The sequence below is a fragment of the Palaemon carinicauda genome, chromosome 1, assembly GCF_036898095.1.
Source record: "Palaemon carinicauda isolate YSFRI2023 chromosome 1, ASM3689809v2, whole genome shotgun sequence".
NCBI lineage: Eukaryota > Metazoa > Arthropoda > Malacostraca > Decapoda > Palaemonidae > Palaemon > Palaemon carinicauda.
In genome coordinates, this window is record NC_090725.1 from 253075692 (window position 1) to 253093637 (window position 17946).

General features: G+C 43.1%; 1 protein-coding gene across 4 annotated transcripts in view; it reads right to left on the minus strand.

Annotated features, from left to right (window-relative positions):
• The window catches only part of bchs (WD repeat and FYVE domain containing 3 bchs), a 748678-nt gene that overhangs the window by 413076 nt on the left and 317656 nt on the right, over positions 1-17946 (minus strand). For all 4 annotated transcript variants that reach the window (XM_068389148.1, XM_068389155.1, XM_068389143.1 and 1 more), the window contains exons 30-31: positions 5158-5375; positions 2541-2722 (exon numbers count right to left, since the gene is read on the minus strand). In XM_068389148.1, coding sequence (XP_068245249.1) covers positions 2541-2722; positions 5158-5375 — 400 coding nt within the window. The remainder of the gene's footprint in view (positions 1-2540; positions 2723-5157; positions 5376-17946) is intronic.

Genomic DNA, 17946 nt, shown 5'->3' on the forward strand with positions numbered 1-17946 from the left:
CCTCGCGAACGAGAGAGGTCACAAGACTGAGACTGCAGCTGTTCAGCCCCTTGAACATAGCAACAGAAGCGACCGCTCAGTCCCAAGAGCATGGTCGCTTGAAGTTCCATGGTCCGACCTTGCAACCGCCCAGCCCCTTGAGCATGGTTACAAGGGCGGTTGCTCAGCCCCGAGAGCATAACCGCCCAGGACCAGGAAAAAGGTAAGAAGGGAAGTTAACTAACTACCCTTGGAGGCGAACCTCCTTATAGTTCTAGGATGAACTGAAGAGCTGTCAGTTGTCACGGGAGAACTTCTAAGAGAAGGGATAACGCCCATGACGAAGTCCTAGAGATACGGCAGCGACAGCAGACTCCCCAGGCATAAACAGGACAGCTCTGCTTCATTGGCACACTTCAGTCAAACGAAGAAACTGCATAGTTAACTGGGAAAGTAAATTTAAATAATTATTAAACAGAAATTCCCCCGGGAGGAACTTCGAAGAGTAACCCTGAGGGAAAGTAAAAGACATAAGAACAAAAGTTAGGTATGCGCCCTCCTCCCCCACTGACGTTCACGGGAGAAGGGGGAGGGGGGAGAACTAACAAAAACAGAATTATAACAACTATAATTATGTAACTGACTTTGAAAGTTCCCAAAGAATCACAGACCCCCGAAGGGGAGTGTTCCCAGAAGCTGACCAGTTAAAAACACAATTAGATTCATAAAAATAATTGAAACAAATAAAACGGAAAAGCCACTCAGCCCACAGCGGGAAAGAAGCTTCTGAGTAGTAGTACGTAGTAGTAGTAAGAGGTGAACGACCTCGAGAAGAGAGACCGCCCTCCATGAAGTGCAATCGTAGTGGCCTAAAGTAGGAAGGCCGCGCACCAAGAAGGGAACGGTGGTGGCCTAGCGCTATGCCGTTCGAGACTCTCTCGTTGTCGTACACTACACACACCGCACAAACACTGAAAAGAAAAACTTACTATATTCTATACACAGAAATATATATAAACACCAAGAATGTTTAATATATTAAGTAAAAGAAAAAGTAAGTAAAAGACAAAGTATTAATGGCTGTCAAGCGAGGATGGGAGCAGACACGTCCGCTCGCCATCCGAACCAAAAGTAAAGTGAAGCATTCACCGGTGTGTGTGTGTGTGTGTGTGTGTGGGGGGGGGGGGGGGGGGGGGCTAGCTACCCCTCCCTACCCCCCGCTAACTAGCGGCGGGGTAGTAAACCCTCGTTAAAACTTTTATGGCTTGTCATCAGCTACGCCGAAGTAATTACCCCATGTAAATAGCGTGGTTTATATTTCAGTTACGGAACAAACTAATAGTGTACAGAACAGTATATGAACTATTTATTTAAACGCTACATATTAGGGGATGAGTTGGTAGGGTGGAGAGGTGATCACTTGAAGACAGCAATCCCTTACAAGTGCTATGTAATCACACCTTAGCCAATTAAAATGTAATGTACAGATGGGACTGTGCATATATTACAATAATATATACTACAGTATCAATAAATGTTAGCTAGGGACAACAGTGCTTTGCTGTTACATATACACAGGGTGGCATGGTGACAATTTGGATGTATGAGAAGAATAGTTTAGTAGAATAAATTAGACTATTGTAAATACTGGTAGGTGACTCAGATTGAGAAGATAGGGATACACTATCAGCTTACCAAATAGTAGGATAAGAATCAGAAATAATAGTGAAATACAGTATAGCATGAAATCAGTTATTTCATAAAAGAAGGAAACTGAATTAAAACCAATAATTTCAGTGTAAATTCATATCCTTACTCAGTACTAGCCTACCTCCCAATAACTTTAGACGGCTACAAGATGAATGAAGGAAAACTTGACCTGAATTATTCCCTTAAAAATTCACCACTTCTTACACTTTCTATCTCTGTCACACACCCTCTTAGCACTAAATTAGATACAGTACATTTTGTCATTTATTTATAAGAATATTTAGATTATTTTCCTACCGTGAAACACTGACCATTGGTAACACGGTTTGCACTTCTGAACTCTAGACATGGCTCACAGCTTATGAGGGTTTATGTCTTCTTATAATAACCTATTATTGTAACTTCTACACAAAAACATCATTATAAAAGTCAAAATCACACTTTGATAATCCTAAACTAAGTTCTATTATTACATCAAACAAACCATAATATAATTAACACCACACAGGGAGAGAGAAACAAACCTCAACATAGTTGAACTGACAACATAGATGGAATGAGTTACACTGACTGGATCATGGTGGCCACTATACAGGCTTCTGCAACCCCCCCCCCCCCCAGTGACCATGGTACAATGGTCAAATAGCTCAAACTTTGTAGAGTACTGTATCAGCCAAGTGACTAGTGGGTAAGATATAAGAAAATATGGTTCTCTTAACTACCCGATTTCTTAATGTAGCCAAAGGAACCATTCTAATTAGTTCAAGATACTTAGAAGATACAAAAAGACAGAAATTCACAATATTCATGATTACAAAAACTGTAGTTCTAAAAAACTCAAAGTCACTTACTTTTGTATTATTTTGAACATTTTTAACAGGCTGCCCAAGTAAAAGGGCCAACAGTAGATAGTATACTTGTGGTATATGAATATGGCGAGGAACAAGCCACGTTAGTAATTGGAAACCTGGCATATGCCACGCATCTTCACGGATCTCACTCAAAGAGCGAGCACTGGAGCCAACTGAGTAACCTGAAAAAAAGCAACATATACAATAAAATTATAAGAGACATTTCTTTATGAAGTTTAGATCAGGTAGTCCAGTATTAATGAGACACAATGGGTATAGGGCTATCTAAAATGTACCAACATGTGGCCATAAAAAACCTGAATAACTAAACAAACAGAATTACCTTATTATTATGCTTTATAACATATTATAATAAATAGCCTATTTTATTGGAAAAAGATTACTAAATGATTCCAGAAGTGTTTCCACCAAATCTTAGGTAACAATGGGTCTTTAACATTTATATTTTATACAACAGCACTGTTGTGAAAATTTTGGAATAAATTTGCCATAATTTAATTAAGGGGCACGACTCAGCCACATTGACACAGTGTTATTTTGGGGTTACTTCAAACTCCTATTTCTTTCTTATCAATCAACCAAGTTCTTTCATTTAAAAACCATTGGAAAGAGAACTTTATATCCTAACAGTTGTACATGGGAAAGTTTCATATTCAATTTTATCTTTGATGAATATCTTATCAAAGTATGGAAACAATTTTCAATGGCAACCATTTTTCATATAGACGTTATCCGTTTTTCCAAAAAGTGAATGTACAGATTGTAGGCTATAAAATGATCTATCTGTTACATGTTTAAATGATAAAAATCGGTTGATATTAAAAAAGTAGAAAATTTTCTCCAAAAATATCAAGTTTTAAGAAAAAAGGCTTCAAATTTCTTTTTAGAAATCGGTAGATTCTACATTAGTGTGTAAAGGTGTCAATAAACTTGAGTATTCAGTTTAGCGGCAATTTAATTCCTCATCTTCTTATGTTTGAGTAACAATAACTGGTAAGTACAGTATTTTAAAAAGTTATAGTAATTTGTTTCTAGACATTTCAGTTTGTTATAAATTGGATAGAATTTCTCTTTATAAATTTATTGAAATAATATTAGTTTTCATTATTATGGGCTTTTACTGCACCAGTGGGGATCATAAGAGCATTTCTTTATTTGTTCCCACACTAAAAAACCTTACGTTATTTATGTGGATATTTCTAAGGGAAACTCTCAGTCTTCAGAGAGCGAATGGGTGAACAAATGCCAGATATCACTAGATTTTCAGGCATGAAATCAAACTAAAATACCAAAAAAAAAAAAGCAGAAATAAATAGTATTTTAGACCACATAAGGCTTATTCTCGGGCTCGACACTTTAAATAGGTTATGCCACAATTACACCCACATCTCTTTAAAGCTCCGTGACCAATGCAAATGGCCGCATAATGTTCAAACAAACTTCGATAGTTATGAAATATAAATCCATAAAAAACTCAAATTAGAATTTTTGGAAAAATAATTGGTTACCAGAGGGTGATCAGGGCCTTAATAGAGATCTAGCTAATATTAGTGCATGGTGCAAATTATGAGGCATGAAGTTGAATCCTAACAAAATTCAAAGTATGATTGTAAGTATGTCGAGGACAGTGGCTCCTCAACATCTGGATCTTAGCATAGATAATGTTTCTTTAATTCTGTATGACTTTTAAAATTTAGGTGTGATTCTCGACAACAAATTTACTTTTGAGAAACACATTAGGTCTGTGCCTTCTTCAATTGCACAAAAAATTGGCTTATTGAGACAGTCTTTTAAGATTTTTAGTGATCAATCTATACTGAATAAACGGTTTCAATTCTTTCATTCTACCTTGTTTTGAGTACTGTTCTCCTGTCTGGTTTTCAGCTGCTTATTCTCATCTTAATTTGTTGGACAGAAACTTAACGTCTATTAAATACATTATTCCTGATCTAGATATTAATCTCTGGCACCATTGTTTAATTAGTTCGTTATGCATGTTGCATAAGATTTTTCATAATTCTGCTCATCCTTTACATTCAGAACTCCCGCACAATTCCATCCTGTTCGCAATACAAGGAATGCAGTTAATTCTAATAGCCAGGCCTTCTCCATCTTGAGGCTCAATCCTACACACTATTCTAGAAGTTTCATTCCAGCTGTGACCAAGTTGTGGAATAATCTTCCTAATTGGGTAGTTGAATCCATAGATCTTCAAAACTTCAAACTTGCAGCAAATGTTTTTATGTTGAACATGCTGACATAAGTCTTTTTATAGTTTATTTACAGAATATGTTTTGATGTTGTTACTGTTTTTAAAATATTTTATTTTAATTGTTCATTATTTCTCATATCGATCATTTATTTCCTTATTTCCTTTCCTCACTGGGCTATTTTCCCTGTTAGAGCTCTTGGGCTTATAGCATCTTGCTTTTCCAACTAGGGTTGTAGCTTAGTAATAATAATAATAATAATAATAATAATAATAATAATAATAATAATAATAATAATAATAATAATCTATAAAATCTACTTTCAATACCAAATTTCCATGGAATTAATTTCAAGACATAAGTGGTGGTTTCAATTAATGTCTTACCTAAAACTTGTCCAAATTTATTTGTAGTGACCTGCTGTGCATCTGTCATCCAGCCCCCATTGTGAGAAGCTTCACGATATTTTTGAAGGAGTCCTGAATTGGAAAGCAGAGCCACTAACATACGAAGAGCAACCAGCACTGTGGACGGATGCAAGTGACCTTGGACAAAGAGAAGCACCCAATCCAGACCTAAAACCTTAACAACTTCTTCACAAAACCTGAAATATATCAATTTTAAAATGATATTCTGACAAAGAAATACAAATAATTGTAAAAATATTAAAAGTTATGCACTTCATCAAAACTAATTTATTACGGTTTCACACTATAAATACAAAATACAAACAATCTTCAGTACTGTACTTTGCATTTATTTCTCAAAACTACCTTTCTTATTTTCTAGACATCCAAAGTATAAAGCAAGATGAAGTCACAGGTTTTTCATAGTTTCCATAACATAAAAATTACATAAATACAAATTAATCTAGTAGGGAATAAATCATAAACCACAAAGAAATATCATCAATATGTCAAACTCAAAAAGAAATAGAAATATTGCGCAAAAAGTGTCCACTTATTCCATTGTTAGTTGTCTACAATAAAATAGCTTATGAAACATTCTCTGAAATGTGCTTCTGCAGCTGTGGAAAAGAAAGATTCATTTATCTCCCAGTCTCCAACCTCAGTACCCAAAAGTGGGTGTTGAACCTGGGTGAAATATCTAAGCATTAAATAATTTAACTTAGCTTATATTCTGGAAGTAAAAGCAGCATACAAATCTGTTATTCACTGCCTTCCATCCCAGAGAGGCTGTAATGTTGACGTAGAAACCGAAACCCATGGCTCAATGCCATCAAGAGCAAATCCTCTAGGTATCTGCATACATTAATCATATTATTGTGTCCTTGGATTTCTAGAGTCAGAATCCTGAGGTTGTGGCAATCCCAGAGTAAAAGCCTTTAACTGAAATACCATCCTAACCCAAATGAATTTTATAAACATCCTGGATTCAGAGTGCAAAGGAATACTTAAAGACACATCCTTGTGGCCGGCAGATCCTAAGAAATCTCCTTTCCAGATGGAGTGATGAATCAGAGCAACAAACTTCATTCTGAAGTTGGGTTTACAGAATATATCAATTCAGCCAACTTCCTATCACTTTGTGAACAATAAATGCATATCTATAAAAACAAAGGTAAGTGTCTGACACCTCTTCTGTGTTATATTTCTTCATCGTCAATCATACACCCCTTTTCAGTATCTGACACCTGCTTCAATTCCTGTTATAGACTGCAGGTCATGAAACCTAGGAAAGACGCCTTAAGAAAGGGATTTCAATTATTATTATATTCATTACTAGCTAAGCTACAGCCTTAGTTGGAAAAGAAGGCCACTTTAGGCCCAAGAGCTCCAACAGGGAAAAATAGCCCAGTGAGGAATGGAAATAAATAAACTACATGAGAAATAATGAATAAAGAATCCAAAATATCTGAAGACCAGTAACAACATTTAAAAAGATCAGTCTACATGAACTATGAAAAGAGACTTATGTCAGCCTGTTCAACATAAAAACATTCACTGCAAGTTTGATCTTATGAGGTTCCACCAACTCAATTGCCTGATTAAGAAGATCATTCCACAATCTGGTTGCAATTGGAATAAAACTTCTAGAATACTGTGTAGTTTTGAGCCTCATGATGGAGAAGGCAACTGTTGGAATTAACCGCATACCTAGTACTATGTACAGGATGGTACAGTCTGGAAAGATCTGTATACAAAGGTGGTTAGAATTTTAAAAACTCTTTTGCAACATGCATAAAGAACTAACTGAATGACAGTGATAGAGAGATTAACATCAAAATCACGAATAAGAAATTTAATAGACAACTAGAGTTTTTTCAACAAATTAAGATGAGAGTCAGCAACTGAAGACAAGAATGGAGAACAATACTTGAAAAAAGGCTAACTGAAAAAATTAAAGCACTTTTTCAGACGAGATTGATCGCCAAAAATCTTTGAGAACTTTCTCAATAAGCCAATTCTGCAATTGAAAAGGAAAATTTGCAATCAAGAATCACCTCTAGAATTTTAAAGTTGTAATTAGATACAGACACCTCAGAGATCAGGATGTTGAGGAGCCACTATACTAGAACTACTTACAATCATTATTGTTAGGGCTGAACTTCGTACCCCATAAGATTTACATTCAAATGGAATTGGGGCATATGTATATTATATAAAAATTAATAGGCCAAGAACATTATCATGAGGGACATCAGATATAACAATCTCATCCTCACTATGACCATCAATAAAAACTCTTTGCAATCTATTGATTAAAAATTCAATAATGATGCTAAGAAAAGACCCACCAACTCCCCTGTTTGAGTTTGTAAACAGGAATCTCAGGATTAACACGGTCAAAGGCAGCACTATAATCAAGGGCAATCATGTTATTTTCATTAGTAAAATAAATTTTTGAATATACTTACCCGATAATCATGTAGCTGTCAACTCCGTTGCCCGACAGAAATCTAAGGAGGGATACGCCAGCTATCACAATACTAGAAGGGGGTGTACTAACCAGCGCCACCTGTGGCCAGGTACTCAAGTACTTCTTGTTGACACCTCCTCAATTATTCCTCGGTCCCACTGGTTCTCTATGGGGAGGAAGGGAGGGTCAATTAAATCATGATTATCGGGTAAGTATATTCAAAAATTTATTTTACTAATGAAAATAACATTTTTCAATATTAAACTTACCCGATAATCATGTAGCTGATTCACACCCAGGGGGGTGGGTGGAAACCAGTGTACAAGATTAAAGGATAGCCAAGTATCCCCAAATTTCATATAACAGTTATCTCCAATAACAAATGAAATAATAAGTACCTGGTAAGGAAGTCGAATTGAACCGTTACTCTGCCTCTTTTTTAAGTTCGTCTTCCTTACTGAGCGCAGCGTTCCTCTTGGAGGCTGAATCAACCCAAGGTGCTAAAGTATATAGGGTTGCAACCCCTACTAAAGGACCTCTACACAACCTTTAACCTAGGCGCTTCTCAAGAATGAATTGACCACCCGCCAAATCAAAAAGGATGCGGAAGGCTTCTTAGCCTACCGTAACAACCATAAAAACAACAATAAAAGAATTCAAGAGAAAAGTTAAAAAGGTTATGGGATTAAGGGAATGTAGTGGCTGAGCCCTCACCTACTACTGCACTCGCTGCTACGAATGGTCCCAGGGTGTAGCAGTTCTCGTAAAGAGACTGGACATCTTTCAGATAAAATGATGCAAACACTGACTTGCTCCTCCAATAGGTTGCATCCATTACACTCTGCAGAGAACGGTTTTTATTAAAGGCCATCGAAGTAGCTACGGCTCTTACTTCGTGGGTCCTTACCTTCAGCAATGCAAGGTCTTCCTCCTTTAAGTGAGAATGTGCTTCTCTGATCAGAAGCCTTATATAATACGAAAGCCCATTCTTGGACATGGGTCTCGAGGGTTTCCTGATGGCACACCATAAGGCTTCTGACTGTCCTCGGAGAGGTTTAGACCTCTTGAGATAATATTTGAGAGCTCTGACAGGGCAAAGAACTCTCTCAAGTTCGTTACCTACCATGTTGGAAAGGCTAGGTATCTCGAACGATCTAGGCCAAGGACGTGAAGGAAGTTCGTTCTTTGCTAGGAATCCAAGCTGGAAAGAACATGTAGCAGACTCGGTCGTGAAACCAATGTTCTTGCTGAAGGCATGAACCTCACTGACTCTCTTAGCTATTGCCAGGCAAACGAGAAAAAGGGTCTTGAGGGTAAGGTCCTTGAATGAAGCTGACTGGAGAGGTTCGAACCTAGATGTCATAAGGAACCTTAAGACTACGTCTAGATTCCAGCCTGGAGTGGAAAGACGACGATCTTTAGACGTCTCAAAAGACTTAAGAATGTCTTGAAGGTCCTTGTTGGAAGACAGGTCCAAACCTCTATGTCGGAGAACTGAGGCCAACATACTCCTATATCCCTTAATCGTAGGAGCTGAAAGGGATCTCTCATTCCTAAGATGAAGCAGGAAGTCAGCTATTTGGGTCACAGAGGTATTGGTAGAGGATATCGAATTGGCTCTACACCAGCTTCGGAAGACCTCCCACTTAGACTGGTAGACCCTACGAGTGGAAACCCTTCTTGCTCTGGCAATAGCCCTGGCTGCCTCCTTCGAAAAGCCTCGAGCTCTAGCGAATCTTTCGACAGTCTGAAGGCAGTCAGTTGAAGAGCGTGGAGGTTTGGATGTAACCTGTCTACGTGAGGTTGACGTAGAAGGTCCACTCTTAGAGGTAGAGTCCTGGGGAAGTCTACTAGCCATTGTAGTACCTCTGTGAACCATTCTCTTGCAGGCCAAAGGGGAGCAACCAGCGTCAGCCGTGTCCCTTCGTGCGAGACGAATTTCTGCAGAACCTTGTTGATTATCTTGAACGGAGGGAATGCGTACAGGTCGAGATGGGACCAGTTCAGTAGAAAGGCATCCACATGAACTGCTGCAGGGTCTGGAACAGGAGAACAAAACAGAGGAAGTCTCTTGGTCATGGAGGTGGCAAACAGATCTATGGTAGGTTGACCCCACAAGGTCCAAAGTCTGTTGCACACACTCTTGTGGAGGGTCCATTCCGTGGGAATGACCTGATTCCTTCTGCTCAGACGATCTGCTGACACGTTCATATTGCCCTGGATGAACCTCGTGACTAGAGAGAGGTTTAGACTTCTTGACCAAATGAGGAGGTCCCTTGCGATCTCGTAAAGGCTCCTCGAATGGGTCCCTCCTTGCTTGGAGATGTAAGCCAAGGCTGTGGTGTTGTCCGAGTTCACCTCCACCACTTTGCCTAGCAGGAGGGACTTGAAGTTCAACAGGGCTAGATGAACTGCCAGCAGTTCCTTGCAGTTGATGTGGAGAGATCGTTGTTCCTCGTTCCACATTCCGGAGCATTCCTTTCCGTCCAAGGTTGCACCCCAGCCCGAGTCCGATGCATCTGAGAAGAGATGAAGATTGGGGGTCTGAATGGCCAAGGATAGACCCTCTCTGAGAAGGAGGTTGTGCTTCCACCACAGGAGAGTGGTCTTCATCTCTTGGTTGATAGGGATAGAGATTGCTTCTAGAGTCGAACTCTTGTCCCAATGAGCTGCTAGGTGGAATTGAAGAGGGCGGAGGTGGAGTCTGCCCAGCTCGACAAACAGGGCTAGGGACGAGAGAGTCCCTGTGAGACTCATCCACTGTCTCACTGAGCAACTGCTCCTCTTCAGCATGCTCATGATGCACTCTAGGGCTTGGCTTATCCTGGGGGCCGATGGAAAAGCCCGAAAACTCTGACTCTGAATCTCCATTCCCAGATACACGATGGATTGTGAGGGAATGAGTTGAGATTTTTCCAAATTGACTAATAGACCCAGGTCTCTGATAAGGTCTAAAGTCCAATGAAGATTCTCCAGACAACGACGACTCGAGGAGGCTCTCAACAGCCAGTCGTCTAGGTAGAGGGAGGCTCTGATGTTTGACAAGTGAAGGAATTTGGCTACATTCCTCATCAGAAGGGTAAAGACCATAGGAGCTGTGCTTAGGCCAAAACACAGGGCTTGGAATTGGTAGACGACCTTTCCGAAAACGAATCTTAGGAAAGGTTGGGAGTCTGGATGAATCGGAACGTGAAAATAAGCATCTTTCAAGTCCAATGAGACCATCCAGTCCTCCTGTCTGACCGCTGCTAAGACCGACTTGGTCGTCTCCATCGTGAACGTCAGCTTGGTGACATACTCGTTGAGAGCGCTGACGTCCAGCACAGGTCTCCAACCTCCTGTCTTCTTGGCCACAAGAAAGAGACGGTTGTAGAAGCCCGGGGATTGATGGTCCCGGACTATAACCACAGCCTTCTTCTGCACAAGAAGCGACACCTCCTGGTGCAAAGCTAGTCTCTTGTCCTCCTCTTTGTAGTTGGGAGAGAGGTTGATGGGCGAAGTGGTCAGAGGTGGTTGAAGGTAGAATGGAATCCTGTAACCGAACCTCAGCCAACTGACAGACTGTGCGTCTGCACCTCTCATCTCCCAAGCTCGCCAGAAGGTCTTGAGTCTGGCTCCTACTGTCGTCTGGAGAAGCGGAGAGTCAGTGTTTTCCTTTGGATGGCTTGGATCCTTTCCTGGACTTGCCTCTGTAAGAGTCTGGACGGGAGCTTCCTCGGCTGGGGGCTCTACCACGAAAGGGCGGTATGAATCTAGTCGCAGGGGTATCAGCCACTGGGGAGCGGTAAGTCTTAGGGACTGAGGTGGAAGCCTTAGACTTACGAGCCGAAGAAGCTACAAGATCGTGCGTGTCCTTCTGTATCAAGGCAGCAGACAAATCTTTAATGAGCTCTTCGGGAAAAATAAACTTCGAAAGAGGAGCAAACAGAAGTTGTGACCGTTGGCAAGGGGTAATGCTGGCGGAAAGGAAAGAACACAGCTGTTCTCTTTTCTTCAACACCCCTGATACAAACAAGGACGCTAGCTCGCCCGATCCATCTCTGATGGCCTTATCCATACAGGACATTAACAGCATGGCAGAATCTTTGTCCGTATGAGAGGTTTTCTTGCTGAGGGCCCCCAGGCACCAGTCGAGAAAATTAAACATTTCAAAAGCTCTAAACACCCCTTTAAGCAAGTGATCCAGGTCTGAGAAGGTCCAACACACTTTTGAGCGTCTCATAGCAGATCTTCGAGGCGAGTCTACCAGACTTGAGAAGTCAGCCTGGGCAGAGGCAGGTACTCCCAAGCCTGGTGCTTCCCCTGTGGCATACCAAACGCTCGCTTTCGAAGTGAGCTTCGTTGGAGGGAACATGAAGGAAGTCTTGCCAAGAAGTTGCTTAGACTGCAGCCACTCCCCTAAGATCCTAAAAGCCCTCTTGGAGGATCTAGCTAGGACAAGCTTGGTATAGGAAGACTGAGCTTGTTGCACTCCCAGCGAAAACTCAGATGGTGGAGAGCGGGGAATAGCTGAGACAAAATGGTCTGGATAAACCTCCCTGAGAAGAGCTAAGACCTTGCGAAAATCAAGAGACTGTGGAGAGAGCTTGGATTCGTCCACGTCCGAAGAGGGATCAAGGTGTGCCTCCTCATCATCCGAAACCTCAACCCCAGAATGAGGCGACGGGATCGGATACGAATGCTGAACCGCAGAGTCAGAACGAGCAGGAACAACAACAGAGGTGGAAGGAGGAGGTGCAGCAAGTTCCTGTTCCTGTTCCTGTGGTATGAGTGGAGCGTGAAGAGACCGAGGCTGTGCAGAACAAGGTAAAGTTCCCGCAAGCAGAGATGTCTGAGGAGCAGGATCAGGGTGCACGGGTAGAGCTCGGTGCAGCAGCTGAGGAGACTGACTCACAGGTGGAAGAGGTTGTTGTACCTCCACCGAGAGTTGCACCGCCGGTGGAGCAGCCAGGGGAGGAGGAGGAAGAGTGGAGTAATCCTCCTGATCCCAAACCGAAGGTTGCCTTAAAGAAGGCTGATGCTGAACAACACTGGGAACAGTGAACACAGAAAGTGGTTCAACATCGTACGCCTGGCAGATGGAGCTGCGACTGGGTGCAGCGAGTGCAGGCGGGTGCAGCACAGGCTGAACGGGTGCAGGAGGTTGGTGCACCACCGGTGCAGGCGGGTGCAGCATAGGCTGAACGGGTGCAGGAGGTTGGTGCACCACCGGTGCAGGCGGGTGCAGCACAGGCTGAACGGGTGCAGGAGGTTGGTGCACCACCGGTGCAGGCGGGTGCAGCACAGGCTGAACGGGTGCAGGAGGTTGGTGCACCACAGGTGCAGGAGGTGCAACACTCTCAGCACGACACTCACGCATCAGGTCCGAAAGCTGAGCTTGCATGGACTGAAGCATAGACCACTTGGGATCAGCAGAGACAGTAGCAGACTGAGGTAAAGCCATAACAGTGGTTGCACCACCGGTGCAGCTCTGTTGTACCTTACTCCTCTTGGGCGGAGTACAGTCGCTAGATGACTGAGGCGAGTCAGAGCTGAGCCAACGACTGCAACCTGGCTGAGCACTCGAGGGCTGGACTCTGCGTTTAAGCGGTCTAGAGACCTGAGACCAACGTTTCTTCCCCGAGAGAAGATCAGCGGACGAGCGGAAGACGGGCTCAATCGTCTGCAAGTGGGAGTGACGGTCTGTGGAAGACACGCCCGCAACCACTGAGGATAATTCTGTGCGCCTAACAAGGCCTGCCGAACCCTTATGCCCTTCGACATTGCTTCTCCCCTGGGCTTGGGAGCTTGCAAGAGGTCCCGGACTGGGAGAACGACTGGCTCGCACAGAAAAATCCCCACGCACCACACTGGCACTAACACTAGTACAAGGCACTGCACCGACACTAGCACTCGTCACAGCACTGGCACTAACTTCACCCACTGCACTCTTGGCCTTCAACTCTTTCACTTCGGCCATCAGAGACTTATGGTCACTTACCACTGACTCTACCTTATCGCCTAAAGCCTGAATAGCGCGTAAAACCACTGACATATCAGGCGGAGGGCACACAGTAGGATCGGGGGTAGCCACTACAGGGGTAGGATCAGGAACGGGATCATGAGATGAGGAAAATAAAGAAGAGTGAGAAGAACTCCTCCTAGCTCTAATTCTCTCTAACTTAGAAGAATACTTTAAAAGTCGGACAAAATCCAATTCCGAAAGTCCGGCGCATTCCTCACATCGATTTTCTAACTGACAGGGTCTGTCCCTACAGTCAGAACAAGCGGTGTGAGGATCTACCGAGACCTTCGGAATACGTCTATTGCAAGACCTACATCGTCTATGGGAGGGGGCTTGCGAAATGTCAGACATTTTGTTTTCAAGAGAAGTCAAAGGGAGATCCAAAAAACAAGCAAAAATTCGTTAACCGTTAAACTGAATTAAATAAAAGCTATCTAGCTAATATCAGAAGGTTTCTAGTAATGCGACAGCCGTAAATCAAAGAGAATACATCACCAAATAAGCGAGAATAAACTCGAAGACCATAAGCGTATCCCAGAACGTCTAGCCGGAGGCACGACAGAGGAATAATTGAGGAGGTGTCAACAAGAAGTACTTGAGTACCTGGCCACAGGTGGCGCTGGTTAGTACACCCCCTTCTAGTATTGTGATAGCTGGCGTATCCCTCCTTAGATTTCTGTCGGGCAACGGAGTTGACAGCTACATGATTATCGGGTAAGTTTAATATTGAAAAATACAAATTTCAGGGGGACAGGTGATGGCGGGAAAATTTTTATAATTTACGGGTTTGTATTAGTTAGGGAAAAATACAAATTATTTCCAAATTTGTCATTTGTTCCCACACTAACAAACCTTCCATTGTTTACATACATGACACTATTAGGTGAGTGGAAGTCCGGCTTATGGCTGGCCATTGATTTGGGATGTCCTAGATTCAAGAACAATATTAGATTGTATCTTAGGATTAACCTTGAGACCTCGCTAATAAACCACAATATGTGAGTTATTGAGGCTTGCGCAAAAGAAAAAGGCGTTTGTAGAAAATAGCATCTTGAACGTCTAGGCAAGTTGAGTTCTAAAAAACATGAGTCTTACATAATAGACGTTCCCAGTGATCCCTTGTAAGAAAACACTGGGGACGTGAATAGTATAATCAATTACTATCTATACTTGGATATACATGGGAAGTGATTCTTACCTGCAGGGATTGAAGCTAGCTTGCAGAGGACCTAAGGAACTGTACCCCAAGAGAGGGGAAAATGAAGAGAGGGCAGCCAGACATACTCTCATTCATTCCAGACTTAGCCTGGGTAACCAATGCCCTCAACCATCTGCTGCTTGTCCATCAAAGAGCCTGAGGTATCTTAAACCACTTGCTGTGCAGCCACCACAAGGATGATAGTAAAAGTATCAAGCCTTCTGTTGATCACGTCTTTGAGACAGTGAGCAGTGAAGGTTGTGTGCCGCTTCCACACACTCACTTGAAACACTTGAGAAGCTGAGTAGTTTCTCTTAAATGCCAGGGACGTGCTGAAGCCCCTGACATCATGAGCTCTAGGTCATTGAGCTGGAGGAGGGCCTTGTTGGAGAGCAAACTCTATGACTTTATGAATCCCGGATGAGATCGTTTTCTTGGTGACCCTCCTCTTCATTCTGTCTGAGCTTACAAATAAGGCTGAAAGCTGGGGTCTTGTTGCTGTGGTGCATTTAAGATAATACCTCAAACTCCTTACTGGGCAAAGTAACAGTTGATCTGGGTTATTGATTACAATATGGAGACTCGCTATCCAGAAGGCCCCGAATCTAGGATCCATGACTGATGGATTTTGAGTCTTAGCAATACACTCAGGGACAAAGCCGAGTGTCACTTCCCCCCATCCCCTTGAATGGGTGATGTCGTACGAGACCATGTAGTTCACCAATCCTCTTTGCTGACGCTAAAGCAAGTAGGAACGCCATCTTCAAAGTGAGATTACAGTCCATTGCATGGTACAGTGGTTCGTAAGCAGGACCCTTAAGGGACCTAAGGATGTGAACCACGCTCCAAAGGGAGGTCTAATCTCCAACTAGGGGCAAGTGATCTCATAACTCTGTATGAATAAAGAAAGCTCCAACAAAGAGGAAACATCTACTCCATTCAATTTAAAGGCTAGGCTTAAGGCTGAGCAATAGCCTTTCATTGCCAAAACCATTTTGCATGATGCCATAGTGGATCTATAAGGGTCATCATTGGATTTTTGGATGCTTTAGTCTTACTGAGCAAGCCTCTCATCAGACAGAACAGGGAAAAGGCGTACACGTTGATGTCCCACCATTGCTGGAATGCATCCTGCCATAGAGCCTGAGGGTCTGGGACTGGGGAACAGTAAAGTGGGAGCCTGAAGTTCAGGGATGTTGCGAACAGGTCCACAGTTGGGAAACCCCACAAAGTTATGACTTTGTTGGCTATCAGAGGATTCAATGACCATTCGGAACCCACTAGCTGAGTCCCTCTGCTCAGATTGTCTGTGAGTACATTCCTTTTGTCAGGAATGAAGCAAGCTGACAGTGTTACCAAATGATCTTCTGCCCATCTTAGTATCTCTACTGCAAATGGCCTAGTTGCTGCGAAAAGGTACCACCTTGTTTCTTTATGTAAGCCATTACTGTGGTGTTGTTACTCATCAACACCACTGAGTGACATGCAAACAACTGTTTGAGAGCTAGGATGGCTGTTTTCATCTCCAAGAGATTTATGAGCTGGTATCTTTTGGATTCAGACCAAAGGCCTGAGATCTTGTGGTGCAGCAAGTGGGCTCCCCACCCTTGTTTTGATGCATCTGTGAAGAGCAACAAATTTGGAGGAGAGACGAGAAGATCTTGGCCCTTCCAGAGATACTCCTCTGCAACCCACCATTGCAGATCAGTTAGTTGTTCCTGGCCCATTGATACTAGGGTGTCCAAGGACCCAGCATGCTAGTCCCACAAGGACTTGAGATGCCATTGGAGGGATCTTATCCTGAGGCAACCGTTGGGAACAACATGGACCAGGGAGGTCAGATGGCCTAGGAGGCACAACCATCGCCGAGCTGGCAAGTCTTCTCGTCTGAGGAAGGGACGAGCCACTTCTCTCAGTCTGTGTACTTTGTCATCTGATGGAAAGGCTTTTTGTATGACAGTGTCTATCAACACACCGAGGTACACTATTCTCTATGATGGAAGCAGTGATGACTTCTTGAGATTTATCACGATCCCCAGATCCTGACAAAACTCAAGAAGCATGTCTCGATGATGAAGAAGGGTCATCTTCGAGTCTGCCAGAACTAGCCTGTCATCTAGGTATCTTAAGAGATGAATGTCATTCTTGTGAGCCCATGTTGATACTAGGGCAAACAGCCTGGTGAAGACCTGGGGTGCTGTTGAGAGATTGAAACAGAGAATCTTGAATTGATAGTGTCTTCCCTCGTGTATGAACCCTGGATACTTCCTGGAAGACAGAAGAATTGGGATCTAGAAGTATGCGTCCTGAAGACCCAATGTGCACATGAAGTTCATTGGTCTTATTGCTTGAAAGATTATGTCTCCTGTCCCCATCCTGAATGGAGTTTAAAGAACAAACTTGTTCAGGGGGTGAGATACCTATGACTGGTCTCCATCCTCCAGTCGCCTTTTTCCCCAAATAAATTTGGGTGTAGAAGCCTGGAGACCTATCCGAGACCTCTTGGCAAACGCCTTCTGCAGCATGGTCTGGACTTCGGCCAGGAGGGCCAGCTCCTTTGCTGATCCCTTCTCATTGGAGCTTAGAGGAATTGGATTTTGAATCAGAGGAGGGGGAGATTGTATGAAAGGGATGCGATATCCTAAACTGACCACTGCGATTGTCCAGGGATCGGCCCCATGATGCTGCCACTTCAGCCAGAGGCGTTGTAGGCATCCTCCTACTGGTGGTCTGAAGAGAGGATTGCTCTCCCTAGTAGGAGCAGCCACCTTGGCTGCCTCCTCTACCATTTTTCCTTCCTCTGAAGGACTTCACACCTTCTGGTCTTCGGACTGATCTCTAGGGGGTCAAGGAGTCCTTCCATAAGGCCAAGACTGATGACCTTGAGTCATGGATCTATGGAAGAGAGAATCCTTGGAGGATTTTCTTCACCTGCCAGCTGCTTGTTCCACCTCTCCAGGATTGAAGAGGGAAGGTCCCTCGATGGTCGACTTCCGAAGGCCTGTCCCCTCCACTTTCGTTCGGCACCTGCCTGTGGAATTTTCCTATCACTGTATCCCTTCACTTCAAAATCGCATCGCTCACTGGTTGACC